Source organism: Crotalus tigris, unplaced genomic scaffold (assembly GCF_016545835.1).
Source record: "Crotalus tigris isolate CLP2741 ecotype Arizona unplaced genomic scaffold, ASM1654583v1 scf7180000019165.341595, whole genome shotgun sequence".
NCBI lineage: Eukaryota > Metazoa > Chordata > Lepidosauria > Squamata > Viperidae > Crotalus > Crotalus tigris.
Genome location: NW_024097410.1, coordinates 207,069 through 222,080, shown reverse-complemented (window position 1 = coordinate 222,080; position 15,012 = coordinate 207,069). Strand labels below are relative to the sequence as shown.

Here is a 15,012-nt window from a genome sequence, read left to right as displayed (position 1 = left end):
TGTTTTCCATTGCAGTTTGTTAAAGCCTCTTAGGGAGTCCTCATTGACACCAACTCCCAGGGAAGCCTCTGGTCCTCTTTTAGTAGAGGGGGGAACTCATTTTGGAATTAAGCAAATCCTTGATTCTAGAATATACAAGGGGAAGTTACAGTATCTAATGCAATGGAAGGGATATCCTTTGTCAGAGGCCAGTTGGATAAAAAGCATGAACGTTAAGGCAGATCAACTAGTAAAAGGTTTTTACAATAAATATCCTCAGAAGCCTTGGGAAGATTCCTAATGCCACCTTTTATTTCTCTACAGGATCTGTTTTCTCTTTAGGGGATCCAACTGTCAACCTTGCAACAGACCTGGCCGAAGCTATTTTCTTCATTTTTGGTTGCCACAAGATGGAGAGGGAATGGGAAGTTTTCTATTAGACTAAACAGTTTTCTGTCCCATGGGAACCAAGATCATTTCTGTTTCCCTCAGCTGGGGAGGATGATCCTAGTGTTAGAAAGCCCACCTGGGTGTATTATTGGGAAACATAGTTGTTTGCATAGCCAGGGAGTGGGAACTGTAACTTTGTATTACTGTTGCTTTTGGGAGGGGATTTTAGTCTTGGTTTCACTTTTGATCATGCCAATACTTTGTATCCAATAAATAAATAAGGAAAACTCAAGCCTTGGAGTTCTGTTCTAATTGGTCTCATCTATTGGAACCATGACATAGACTTTACAACATAAAGGACTGTTTCCAGCAAGAGAGAATATGAAAAACGCCATAATAAAATGATCCTCTCCTTTTCCTTTAAGCAGACCAAAGGTAATTTTTAAGCATGGTACTGCTATTTTGTTGTAGATATTGTTATCAATCCAAAAATTTGAGAACCACCCTACAGAACAGATATCAGCATGTAGTGTTCCTGAAGACTGCCACCCTCAAAAATATTGCATTTGTGCTTACAATTTTTGCTTTTAAACCAGGTGAACAATAGGATCAATTGAGATAAAAAATGAATGTGACAGTACCTTTTTCTGCCGCTTTTGTGTCATTTTTTTCAAGTAAGAGGAAGCGAGGACTTTCTGGAAGAAAAGGCAGGACTCCAATTTGGAGAGTTGATGGAACAATAATCATTGCAAACAGATAAGGCCACATGAATTCCTGTAATCAGTTAATAAAATTAGTATTGGTATTGCTGCATTTCATGTAAAAATGCAATACTAAAAACATAGGCAAAATTCAGAGTTCAGTGACAGAACAGATGCTCTAATCTATAGGCAGAAGAATGACAATTATGTAACCTGACAATAAGTACATTTAATTGTGAATGTCAATACTACCAATAAGTGTAAAGTTAAAAATGCAATGACTGTAGTTTGTATCCTTACATTCTCTCTTATAAATTGACAGTAAAAAGTTTTTTTTTAAAAAAAAACCTCATGTCTTATCAAGTCTCCAGTAAAAGTGAACAGAAGTTGTTCAGCTTCTAGTTATTTACACAAGATTGCATAAGTGCCACAAATACCATACCTACTGGATGGTATCTCTCTTTTGATATTATAGCAAAGAATATCTGGGCATCATTTTATCTGTTCATAATTAATGGGCTTTCAATCTCAATTTACACAGAGTGCAAAAAAGAATAAATAATTCAGAATTATTACAGACCTTTCCAAATATCTCAGGTAGCCCCAAAATCTGTCCACTGAAAACACCAACACAGATGAATATTGCCGTTATTTGTCCTAGTGACCCACGGATCTGCTTGGGAGAAATTTCACTCAAATACATTGGGAGTGCACTCAGAGATACCCCTGTGAAAAAGAAAAAAGTGATAAAGAATATTTTTTTAATAAAAAGAAAAATTGTAGGCAGACAGTCAGAGAAATATTTGCAGCTCAGGGCTGAACTGTGGGATTCTTGGTGCTCTTGAGCTTGGTTGTTTTCTAGATAACAACATTGATGTTAGAGGGAATGAGGTTTGCTCTCATTATATATACTAGTGGATTATCCTGTCAGTATTGGTGGGAGTGGTTTTGGTGATTCATTGATTAGGCTATTGTTTACTGTTAGCTTGTGTTTACCTGAGTTGGTAGTTCCTTGACTGGGTAATTTTTATTTCTTGATTGTTAGTCTAGTGTTAACCTCTGCTCATCTGGGTGTTGCTACTGGTGAGATGTTTGGATCTTTTGGATTATCTCTTTTGATGTTGAATAGTGTACCCACTGATGGCTGCTTTGTCTGAGTGTCTGGCTTCCAGGAATTCTCTAGCATTTCTGGACTTGGCTTGCTTAGGATGCTCACAGTTTCCCAATTGAAACTATGGTTAAATCTGTCCATTGTGAAATTAAGGAGTTTTCATGTGTTCTGACTGCTAATTGGTATTCATAGATGCGCTCTGCTAGTCATCTGTTTGTCCTAAATAATGGCTTTTATTTTTTCTTCTATAGATGCTGGGTCTTTTGGTTTAGAATAGAATAGAATAGAATAGAATAGAATAGAATAGAATAGAATAGAATAGAATAGAATAGAATAGAACTGGAAGGGATCTTCTAGTCCAGTCCTTGCTCAAGCAGGAGGACCTATACCATCTCAGACAAGTGAGTATCCAGCCTCTTCTTAAAATTTGCATTAGAACTATATCCCTTGTGTAATAAAACAAGCTTGTGTATATATCAAAATAAAGCATTCAGCCTCTTGGTCTGAGGTTTCTACCATACCTTAATTGTAAACCTTTCATACATTACAAAACATTAAAATAAAATTAAAACAGAAAGTATTAATGCAATAATGGTCAAATTTCTATTTACATTAATATCTCTATTGTAAAGGCATGCACTTGTGTGGCAGTAGGCAAGGATTTTTCTAGAGGTAAATTCCTAGATGGATCATATTAATCAGGGACCCTGTGCTAGTTAGTGAAGAAGGCAATGCTAATGGGCAGTCAAATGCTGATTGTGCTGATTGTTTGTGCTGTCAAATGCTGATTTTTTGAAGTGGGCAGAAAGAGTCATCCTGGAGCAGCATCCATGAACCCAGCCATTCAAATTAAAGGCTTCTTTATCTTCTAGTAGTTTAATCCATTACTCATGACTTTATATATCTTCCATTTCATATATAATCCTGTATGTAAATTACTTAAGACTCTTGGCATCTTTTGATCAAGGGCCCAGTGATTGCTCTATTCTTTGAATGCTCAGTAAACAAACCTACTGCAGATTTCTAGTTGCTTTGGTTCAGTGGTGGGATTCAAATATGTGAACAACCGGTTCTCTGTGTGGATGCCACTTCTGGAAGTCCATTCTGAGCCTGGGCAACAAAAAATTAGCTATCGGTTCTGCCGAACTGGTGCAAACTGGCTGAATCCCACTACTGCTTTGGTTCCTTATAAGTAGGATAAGATTTTTCACAACAAGATTTAACTTATAGCAAATAAAGCTATACTCTACGACATACCTTCATTAAATATTTTTTTTCTTTGTTCAAACTGAACTGAAAGCTTGCCCATCTTTTTTCAATGTACTTTTTACACACTGATATGTGTAATGGACAATGTAAAAGCTGATGCAATCCATAATGATGACTACAAAGTCATTTACACAACAAGAATTTGTTAATATTTATCCTTAAACATTGCTGAAGCTATAATTTGCATTCTTTAAATTGTGAATGCTTGTCAGATTTTGTTCAAGATTATAAATACTTTCTGCAAGATGTCATTGTAAGGTTTCTATTTCTCCTACCACCCAAATTATACAACAATTGCAATTCCTTTCATTCCACTGAAAAAATATTTAATTACAGTCAAGACTAAAAATATAGAAATAAAAAGCAAATAAACACAACATAATGTAAAAGTTATCTTAAAAACAGAAAGGGAGAAATGAATAAGATGCAATAAAGCATAAAAGAAATAGCATAAAAAAATTAAAAAGACAATGACATCACATGAAGATTTTGACATTTTGCCCTGGGAATATTGTTGCTTTGGCAAGAGCTCTAAGTTTTCCTACTAAATTCCAGAGGCTTGAAAAAAATTGCCACCATATTTCAAAGCTGGAACTTTTTCAATATTATTATTCCCAGTTTGCATTGATATTTGTGACAATTGAGTTTTCTGAGAAAAAAATCATAATTTGGGTCTTAAGAGTGAGTACATGCTTGTTCTTCTGCATCCTTGGCATACAGTGATATTGCAAATGCCTATTACTGAGTTTAGGAGGATATAGGTGTTCTTTCTGATTAAGACATCTATCACTAAATTAAACAGTGGGGGAACTAGAATACAATCCTATATTCACCCCTTAATAGATTACACGTTCTGCAATCAGCCTAGTCACATCTGAATGACTGTAGCCTAATTAGAGCAGCTGCTGAGCAATCAATGTGATTTCTTGGAATAAAACAGAACTGAAGCCTAATTTTAAGTCAGTGAAAGCAACCTATAAGGAATGGTATTGCCCATGTCTGAATTTCTCCTTCAGAGATTGTAATGAGGAGGTGATAAGCCACCTGGGAAAGCCAAGGGAAATCATCAAAACAATTAAAAAATGAAAGTTAGAATATTTCGGACATGTGCTACGACACCCAAAAAAATACGGCATACTCCATTTAATCCTCCAGGGAAAGATTGAAGGCAAACGAGGTTCAGGCAGAAGAAGAACATCATGGCTTCAAAATCTAAAGGACTGGTTTGGACAAAACTCAGTAGCACTTTTTTGTGTGGCTGCTGATAAAAACAGGATCGCCAACATGATCGCCAACGTCCGATAATGGATATGGCAGAGGAAGAAGAAGAAGAAGAAGAAGAAGAAGAAGAAGAAGAAGAAGAAGAAGAAGAAGAAGAAGAAGAAGAAGAAGAAGAAGAAGAAGAAGAAGCAGAAGAAGAAGAAGAAGAAGAAGAAGAAGAAGAAGAAGAAGAAGAAGAAGAAGAAGAAGAAGAAGAAGAAGAAGAAGAAGAAGAAGAAGAAGAAGAAGAGATTGTAAGATGGCACTCTGAACCAATGTGAATAAGCTTCCCTTGAATTACTTCATGTTCATTAGGTAAAAGTTTTTCCTAGTTGAACTAATACAATTATTTTATTTTGTTAAATTTGTTTGCCACCCATTTTGCCATAAGGCAACTTTGGATAGTTTACATTAAAAATGGTACAAACCATAAATATATACAGCAAGGTTTGTATATATTGGGCAATAATAGTCTTAGGAGTTAGGGAAGAATCTCCAGTAACCTTGTACAAAACTGATTTTGTATGTTTCTAAAAATTTTATCAAGTGGGCACTCCACTCTCTCTTTTCTGCTCCAAACAACATCTATTCTATTCTGACAGAATAGTTTTTATACAGAATCTACCAATCTGACTTCATTTCTAGGGCAACCTTTCATACCATTGCAATGCATTTTGCTTAGAGCTGCCCTTGAAGACCATTCATAAGCTTCAGCTGGTGAAAAATGTGGTGATTTGGGCAATTATATGCATTCCTCATTTGGCACATGCAACACCTCTGCTCAGCAAGCTGCATTACTTGCCAGTAACCTTCTGAGTTAAGTCTGAGATACTGGAGATGGCCTAAAGGCAAGAATTTTTTTTTTCTTAGGCAAGAAAAACCAAGTGCACAGGTATAGAATAAGTGGTACCTGGCTCAACAGCAATAACTATGAGAGGGATCTAGAAGTCCTAGTGAACAACCACTTAAGCATGAGCTAGCAGTGTCCTGCAAGTTGCCAAAAAAGCCAATTCAGTCCTGGGCTGCATCAACAGAGGAATAGTATGAAGATCACATGTAGTACCACTTTATATTGCTTTGGTAAGACCACACTTGGAATACTGCATTAGGTTTTGGTCACCATGATACAAAAAATAATGTTGAGACTTCTAGATCTTAATTTTTGATGCATATGGAATTTGTGCACCATTATCTTTTCTTGCCCATCTACAGATCTTGTGAAATAGCAACTTGTTTTCTGTTTTGCAGTAACAGAACTCTACAAATGGTCCAGAATGCCGTAGCTTCAATAGTTTCCAGCATTCTCATCATAACACACTACTTCAAGAACTGCCAGTTGGCTTCCAGGTATAATTGTTGGCAATCATTTGTTTAGGTCCTAGGTACTTTAGGACTGACTTTTCCCTTCCTTCTGCCCACCAAATGAATCCCTACTCAAAGAGGGCCATTTTCAGAAATCACAGAAGCAAGAAGAATTTTCATGGAATATTCCCCTAAAAGTCAAAATGATCTTCTCTCTCCTGTTTTTTAGGGATCTCATTAAAACATCTTTGTAAGGACCCACCCCACTTTGCATCTTAAGAAGACAGAACTCTTGGAATAATTCTTCCAACAGGAATCCTTTATTAAGAGAAAATGGTTGCAGGCGTTCTAGACAGGACTTGGGGTTCAAGCTCTCCCATTCGAGGTTTTAAGGGGTTCCCCAGTAGTCCCACCCAATCACCCCCCTCTTCCAGTGACAGTTTCAGGCATCACAATCCCACCCCTTTTTCCTTTCTGCCGGCTGGATGGAGACTTCAGATAAACTACATGAAAGGTAAATAGCCTCCTTTGTTATGATGAGGCCTTTTGGTGCTATCCACATTCAAACCCTTTGAAGTTGTACCGAAGGAAGTGAGGGCCATAAAGCCCCTTTGTTCACCCCCCTCTCTTTCTTTATGACAGAATCCAGAGAGGGCAGAATGGGGTTTTCTATAATTGATAACTGGAGATGAAGTATAATTGGATTCTGACATCCGGCCCCTCTTAAAAATAAGAGAGATCCACCTGAAAGAAAACAAAACAGGTATAAAAGTTAGTCAGGCTTGTTAGGATATTCTGTGTGAAACTTCTTCAATAGCTTTGGGGCTCTGACATGACATTTATGGACCCACTCGTTTTGTGAGGGAGGGAGGTGTTTCCAGGCAACTAGGTACTGAGTTGCTCCATGATATCTCCTAGAGTCAAGGATTTCCTTTATTTCGAAGTGTTGTTCACCCTCCACCATGATTGGAGGTGGTGGTGGGGGGATTTTTGGCCGTAGAGGTGACTGATGCTCTCTTTTCAGCAAGCTGCAATGAAAAATTGGGTGTATTTGCCTGAGATTTTTGGGTAATTCTAATTCTACTGTTACTGGATTTATGATTCTTTTAATTGGAAAAGGTCCTATATATTTTGGTCCAAGTTTTTTACAGGGCTGTAGGGACTTTAGGTATTTTGTAGATAAGTACACCATTTCTCCTATAATGAATGGTGTAGGCTCAACCCTTTTTTTATCGGCTTCTGCTTTGTATGCCTGCCTACTTCATCTAGTGCTTTTCTAACTATTGGCCAGGTGTTTTGTAGTTTTTCCATCCATTCTTTCAGTGAAGGGATCGCTGGTTTGTTTGGGGTTAACTCTGGCATGGGGTTGAAACTTTGACCGGTGGCTATTTGAAAAGGAGTGTAACCTGTGCTGGAGTGGACTGCATTATTGTAGGCAACTTCTGCAAAAGGGAGTAAGTCCGCCCACTCGGTCTGCTGGAAACTAAGAAAACATCTTAAATATTGCTTAATATTGCTTGTGGGTGGTGGCTAGATGTCAGTCCCTGAGTGGTTCCTAAGGATAAAAATTCCTTCCAAAATGCAGACGTAAATTGCACCCTCCTGTCAGAGATGATGCGTTGGGGTGCCCCATGCAATCTGTAAATGTGCTGGATAAAAAGTTTTGCTAAGGCTTTTGCAGTGGGAATCTTTTGGCAAGGGATAAAGTGCACCTTTTTGGAAAACAAGTCCGTGACCGTCTAGACCACAGTATTCCCATTGCTTTCTGGCAATTCCACTATAAAATCCATGGCTGTTTCTCTCCAGGGGGCTGAGGGACTTGCCACTGTTTGCAATAGTCCTGGCGATTTCCCTTGCAACCTCTTTGCAGTGGCACATTTTGGACAACTGACTATATAACTTTTTATGTCCTTTTTCATGGATGGCCACCAAAATTGCCGTTTAATTAAATGTAAAGTTTTTACAAATCCAAAATGCCCTGCTGATTTTGTGTCATGGCAAAGCTGCATGAAAGTGACTCTTTGAGTTGTTGGTATATATAACTTTTCCCCTACCCAAGGCAACCCGTCTCTCATTGTGCACACATTTTTGTTTTTCTGGAACCATTCATCTGTTTCCAAACTTTTTCTGAATTCAAGTCCAGTTTGGCTGTCCAGTTGTGGTTTTAATTTGGCTTGGGTTCTTGTGGTTACTGGTGCTGCCAGGTGTGACTCTGCCATTATTGGTCTAGAGTCTGTGGTTCGTGCGCTGTTATATTGGGGCATGCGAGATGCATCTGCCAGGAAGTTCTTTCTTCCTGGTAAATGTTTGAGCTTAAATTGGAACTGGTGAAAATGCTGGGACCAGCGGGCTTGTTTGGGATTGAGTTTCCTGGACAGTTTTCAGGGCTTCCAAATTTTTGTGATCAGTCCACACCTGGAAGGGGATTTTGTTGCCTTCCAGGAACTGTCGCCATGTGAGTAATGCCCAACGTATCCCATAAGCCTCCTTCTCCCATACGGGCCAGCACTGTTCTGTTTCCGTGAGTTTCTTGGATGTATATGCACAGGGTTGCAATACTCCATCATCATTTTCTTGTAATAGAACAGCCCCCACTGCCACATCACTTGCATCTGCCTGTATTACGAAGGGCTTGTCCATGTCTGGGTGCCTTAGTACTGGTTCGGCAGAAAAAAGTCTCTTTAGCTCTCAAACGCTGCTTGGCACTCCATTGTCCATGTTAGTGGCTGGCTAGGTTTTACTGAGGATGCTCCCTTCGTTTTTAGTAAGTTAGTGAGGGGCAAGGCTATCTGGGCAAATGAGGGGATGAATTGGCGGTAAAAGTTTGCAAAGCCCAGGAAACTTTGTAGTTGCTTTCTTGTGCGGGGTGGTGCCCATTCTAATACTGCTTTGACCTTCTCTGGGTCCATTTCAATGCCCTGTGGGGATATGCGATAGCCTAGGTAGTCTATCCTTTCCTGGTGGAATTCGCATTTTGAGAGTTTGGCATATAGGTGGGCGGCTCGCAGCTTCTTTAAAACCGCTCTGACAAGGTTGACATGTTCCTCTTTTGTTTCGGTGAAGATAAGAATGTCGTCCAAGTAAACAAGGACCCCCTTAAACAGGTGCTCCCTTAGAACATCATTGATTAATTGCATAAAGACTGCAGGGCCCCCTTGTAATCCAAATGGCAAGACTTTGAATTGATAGCACCCCATGGGGCAGTTAAATGCAGTCTTCCATTCGTCCCCTTCCTTAATTCTCACGCGATAGTAAGCTTCCCTTAGGTCTAGTTTAGAAAAAAATTTCCCTTTCGATAGGTGTGACAGCATGTCTTTCATGAGGGGTAGAGGGTATAGGTTGCTTTCACTGATTGTATTCAGGGCTCTATAATCCACGCATAAACCTAAAGAGCCATCCTTCTTCTCTCTAAAAAGGACCGGGGCAGCCACTTTAGGCTTGGCTGGCTCAATGAAACCTCTCTCTAGGTTTTTTTTTATGAATCTTTCCATTTCCTCCTTCTCCTTTGGGCTCATGGAGTATAATCTGGGCTTCGGGAGTTTTGCCCCAGGCTTGAATTCAATGGTACAGTCTGTGGGTCGGTGGGGGGGGGAGCTCATTCGCCCTCTCCTCACTGAAGACTTCAGCAAGGTCTCTATATTCCTCTGGTATTTCTGTTAATCTTTTTTCCTCTCCTATGGATGCTTTTTCTATTCTTGATTCTGGTAGCCTCCCTTGGGGTTTTAAGTCCATAGGGTCCCCCTTTGGGAATTTGATTTCTGTCATCCTCCAATTTACCCAGGGGTTCCATTTTTTCAACCATTCCATCCCTAGAATCATTGGGCATTCCATGCCTGGAGTCACCACAAATGTTATGTCCTCTTCATGTTTGCCCAGGGAGAGGTGTATTGGCAGAGTGGCTAGGGTAGCTGGCACCCCCCCCCCTGCTATGGATCCATCTAACTGGCCAAATGAGATTGGTTGTTCCAGTCTCCTCGATGGGATGCCCAGATTACCCACTAGTGTTGGGCTAATGAGGCAGCGGGTGCAGCCAGAGTCTATTAAGGCTTTCACCTTCACAGCTTCGGGCATGGGGGGAATTAATATAGTCACTGTCTTGAGGATGGGTGTGATGTGTCCACTTACCAGGGGTTCGCCCTCCGAGCTGTCATCTGAGGCATCCACCGGCCCTGTGGTGTAGGCTGGAGTTCTTTCCCCTTGGTGAGTAGAAGTGGGGGGTTCCGCAATTTCCATCATTCTCATGGCAGTTTCTTTTGGCTTAGCTGAAGACTTTCCGGATTTGTTGATTGGGGATCTGTCTGGGTTGTGCTGGGGGGCTTTGGAGCGGCATTCTACAGCTCAATGCCCTTCTCTTCCACACTTGAAACATCCCATTTGCTTCTTGGCTGTAGCCGATGATTTCACCGGTTCGTGTGTCAGCTCAAGCGGGGGGCGGTTCCATTGTTTTCCTCGGCAGTGTCTCTTCAATATGTCAATCTCTGCTTCCTCTGCCAAGATGTACCTTTCCTCAAGTTGGTATGGGTCCCCTCGGGGCAGGCAAGCGTCATATAGATCATAATTTAGTCCGTCTTTGAAATGGCTAAGGAGGATGTCTTCTGGCCAATTCAGTTTGCTGGCAATGGCCCGGAATTCTTTTTTTTTTTTATTAAAAGTTTTACAATTTTACAATAAAATCCCTCTCCCACTACCTCCCTACCCACCTAAAAACCCTCCCCCCCTCTTCCCAGAGCTGAATACAGGGTTAACTAAAACTAAGAATACAAAACATTTAAACTTAAGTAAACCTCAAACAAAAGTTACATTTTTTAAAAAAAATCCAATATATATATATAATAAAAAAGTGCAATATATATGTATAATAAAAAATACTTATTATCTTAAACTTTAAACTTTAAACATAAATTATTCAAAAGCTAAATAATATCTTTTAATATCATACTTATACTGTATAAAATTTATCCATCTTTTCCACACCAAGAGATATTTCTCTTGCGATTGATCTTTCAAATAAGCCGAAATTTTTGCCCTTTCAGATAAATAAGAAACTTTAAAAAACCATTCCTCTAAGGTAGGCAAAAATTCCTTCTTCCAATATTGTCCTATCAACAACCTTGCCGCTGTAATTAAATTTAACATTAAAATAATTTCTTTATCATCACAATCAACAATAATACCTAACAAAAACAATTGTGGAGTAAACTTTATCCTTCTCTTAAAAATTTTTTGAATATTCCACCATATCTTTATCCAAAAAGCTTTTATACTTTTACATGACCACCAAATATGATAATACATTGCATCCAAACAACCACATCTCCAACATTTAGGTTGCAAATTTGAATCCATACGAGACATGTTTTGTGGATCAAGGTGCCATCTGTAAAACATTTTATAAAAATTTTCCCGTAAATTTTGAGCTTGCGTGAATTTAACATTCCTCACCCAAATTATCTCCCATGTTTCTAATAAAACCGGCTCATCAAAATTTTGAGCCCATTTAACCATGCAATCTTTAACTAATTCTGTTTCTGAATCCAACTCCACTAATACATCATAAATTCTTTTTATATGAGATCGACTTTGATCTTTAATTTGTTTCAACAAATTTTCATCCTCTCTAATCAAGCCCACTTTATAATCTATCTTCCACCTTTCCAGTGATTGTCTATACTGAAACCACGAATAAATAATATTTTCTTGTGCTAATTCATCTATATGTTTTAATTGCCAATTCTTCCCATCCCAATTAAGTAATTGTTTATAAGAAATACTGTCCATCTTCACTCCTTTCCTTATTCCTTCTATTGCATGCCCCGGGATAGCCCACAATGGAATTCTTGAGTCTATTCTATAATATACTTTATACTTATTATACCATTATACTTATAGTGTATTATATTCTATTTAAACCCCATTTCAATTCCAGTCGGGCTGCTGGAACGTGCTGCATTGCCTCAGCTGCTGCTTAATCTGTAAGTTTTGGGAGAATCCACCAGGAAAGTAGCGAGGCCCTGATTGGATCTCCATTATACTTATAGTGTATTATACTCTATTTAAACCCCATTTCAATTCCAGTCGGGCTGCTGGAACGTGCTGCATTGCCTCAGCTGCTGCTTAATCTGTAAATTTTGGGAGAATCCACCAGGAAAGTAGCGAGGCCCTGATTGGATCTCCATTATATTTATAGTGTATTATACTCTATTTAAACCCCATTTCAATTCCAGTCGGGCTGCTGGAACGTGCTGCATTGCCTCAGCTGCTGCTTAATCTGTAAATTTTGGGAGAATCCACCAGGAAAGTAGCGAGGCCCTGATTGGATCTCCATTATACTTATAGTGTATTATACTCTATTTAAACCCCATTTCAATTCCAGTCGGGCTGCTGGAACGTGCTGCATTGCCTCAGCTGCTGCTTAATCTGTAAGTTTTGGGAGAATCCACCAGGAAAGTAGCGAGGCCCTGATTGGATCTCCATTATACTTATAGTGTATTATACTCTATTTAAACCCCATTTCAATTCCAGTCGGGCTGCTGGAACGTGCTGCATTGCCTCAGCTGCTGCTTAATCTGTAAGTTTTGGGAGAATCCACCAGGAAAGTAGCGAGGCCCTGATTGGATCTCCATTATACTTATAGTGTATTATACTCTATTTAAACCCCATTTCAATTCCAGTCGGGCTGCTGGAACGTGCTGCATTGCCTCAGCTGCTGCTTAATCTGTAAGTTTTGGGAGAATCCACCAGGAAAGTAGCGAGGCCCTGATTGGATCTCCATTATACTTATAGTGTATTATACTCTATTTAAACCCCATTTCAATTCCAGTCGGGCTGCTGGAACGTGCTGCATTGCCTCAGCTGCTGCTTAATCTGTAAGTTTTGGGAGAATCCACCAGGAAAGTAGCGAGGCCCTGATTGGATCTCCATTATACTTATAGTGTATTATACTCTATTTAAACCCCATTTCAATTCCAGTCGGGCTGCTGGAACGTGCTGCATTGCCTCAGCTGCTGCTTAATCTGTAAGTTTTGGGAGAATCCACCAGGAAAGTAGCGAGGCCCTGATTGGATCTCCATTATACTTATAGTGTATTATACTCTATTTAAACCCCATTTCAATTCCAGTCGGGCTGCTGGAACGTGCTGCACTATATAATGGAACTATATAATTATATAACTAATTATATAACTAATTATATGGAACTATATAATTATATAACTAAAAATCACAAACAGTAGCAGTACATTCAGGGCAAGTGTGTCTGACATCCCTTGTATCTAAGATGTCTGGCTTAGTTCAGTGCAACACTTGCTTTGCAGCTGTCTTTCGCAGTACCCTTTTCAAACTTGGAAACTGTCCTATCTGTAAACAAATCACTAGCCTACAAGGACAGATCATTTACCTAGGGTCTGTAATCCGTGTTCTTCGGGCAGAAATTAGGTGTCCAGTTCAGCCCCTCTACTCTAGTAAGCCCCCATGCTATCAGCCCCCTTTACCACAAAGATCCTGCAGGAGAAGGGCAGTGTGGACAACCGTGGGATCTGGCAGGGTGAGAGCTGTGAACCATAAACACAAAGCTTTCGCTGTGTCCCTGCACAACAGTTACAGTGCCCTTGCTGACCTTAATAGGGACATTAAGGAGACAGGTAAAGGTATTTGTGAAGATAACTCAAATAAGCAGGGGATTGTGGTCCGAGATGAAGAACTAGATTCTGACAGGGAGAAGTGTGAATCAGGTATTGCACATCAGTCATGCAAGAATAGAAAGGCTCCCAAAAAGAGAAGCTACCTTCTGGTAGGTGATTCAATTATAAGGGATGTAAATTTAGGGAAGGACACAGAGGCTTTGAAAGAGGTCAGGTGTCTTCCAGGTGCTACTGCCAGTAGGGACAAGAAGTGTATTTCTAAAATAATCAAGAATGGCAGCAAGGACTTGGATGTGGAGGCTATTGTACATCTTGGCACTAATGATCTATCCCAAAAAGATGTACTCTCTGTGCAGAATGATTTCCAGAGCTTGGGGAAGGAACTTAGGAGAATAGGCTGTAGGCTTACTTTCTCAGAGGTCTTACCAGTGTATAAGGAGCAAAACGGAAAAGGCCAGCGCATAGCACAATTCAATATGTGGCTAAAGGAGTGGTGTAAAGGGGAAGGCTTTGGATATATTAGTCACGATGTCAGTAGCTGGTCCAATCAAAAGATGTACAAAAGAGATGGTTTGCATCCATCAAAAAAAGGGACTGAGTTACTCGGCTATAAATTCACAGATTTTCTGGAGGGAAATTTAAACTAAACAGCGGGGACAGGGAGTTAATTGACACGGAACAACCCTGTCCCCGGCAATTTAAAAACTATAGGGCTATCAGTGCATGTAGCATAGATGTGTGTGTGGACAAGAATATCAACCTTGCTATCAAGCAAAATGAAGCCTCTAATAGCGAGTGCCACATAAAGTGCACTAACCAAATAGGTGGTAAGACAATAGGGGAACTCAGGCACCACACAGGTTATGTAGAAAGGAAACACAGGGCCACCCACAAAGGACTCAAATGTTTATACACCAATGCACAGAGTATGAACAGCAAACAGGGTGAACTAGAAATTCAGGTTAATGAGGGCAGATACGATATTGTTGCCATTACGGAAACATGGTGGGATGAAACCCACACATGGAACACACAGCTAGAGGGATTTAAATTATTTAAAAGAAACAGACCAAATAAAAGAGGAGGTGGAGTTGCTCTCTATATAAGAAATAACTACATCTCCACAGAAATAGAGTACAACAATGATAAAAACTGTCTTGAATGCATTTGGGTCAATATAAAAGGGAGGGGAAATGACATTGCCATAGGTGTATACTACAGACCACCCAACCAAACAGAGGAAATAGATGAACTTTTTGCTAGTCAGCTAACTAAGGTATGTAGGAAGCACATCACAATAGTAATGGGGGACTTTAACTACCCTGACATCAACTGGGAGACAAACTCCGCACCAAGTGGA

The 15,012-nt window shown here is 39.7% G+C and overlaps 1 protein-coding gene across 5 annotated transcripts in view; it reads right to left on the bottom strand.

Moving 5' to 3' along the window:
- SLC2A9 (solute carrier family 2 member 9) overlaps positions 1 to 15,012 on the bottom strand; it is a 125,167-nt gene that overhangs the window by 66,233 nt on the left and 43,922 nt on the right. For all 5 annotated transcript variants that reach the window (XM_039360244.1, XM_039360245.1, XM_039360243.1 and 2 more), the window contains 2 exons: positions 1,651 to 1,796; positions 1,011 to 1,143 (listed from right to left, as the gene is read on the bottom strand). In XM_039360244.1, the coding sequence (XP_039216178.1) occupies positions 1,011 to 1,143; positions 1,651 to 1,796 (279 nt within the window). The remainder of the gene's footprint in view (positions 1 to 1,010; positions 1,144 to 1,650; positions 1,797 to 15,012) is intronic.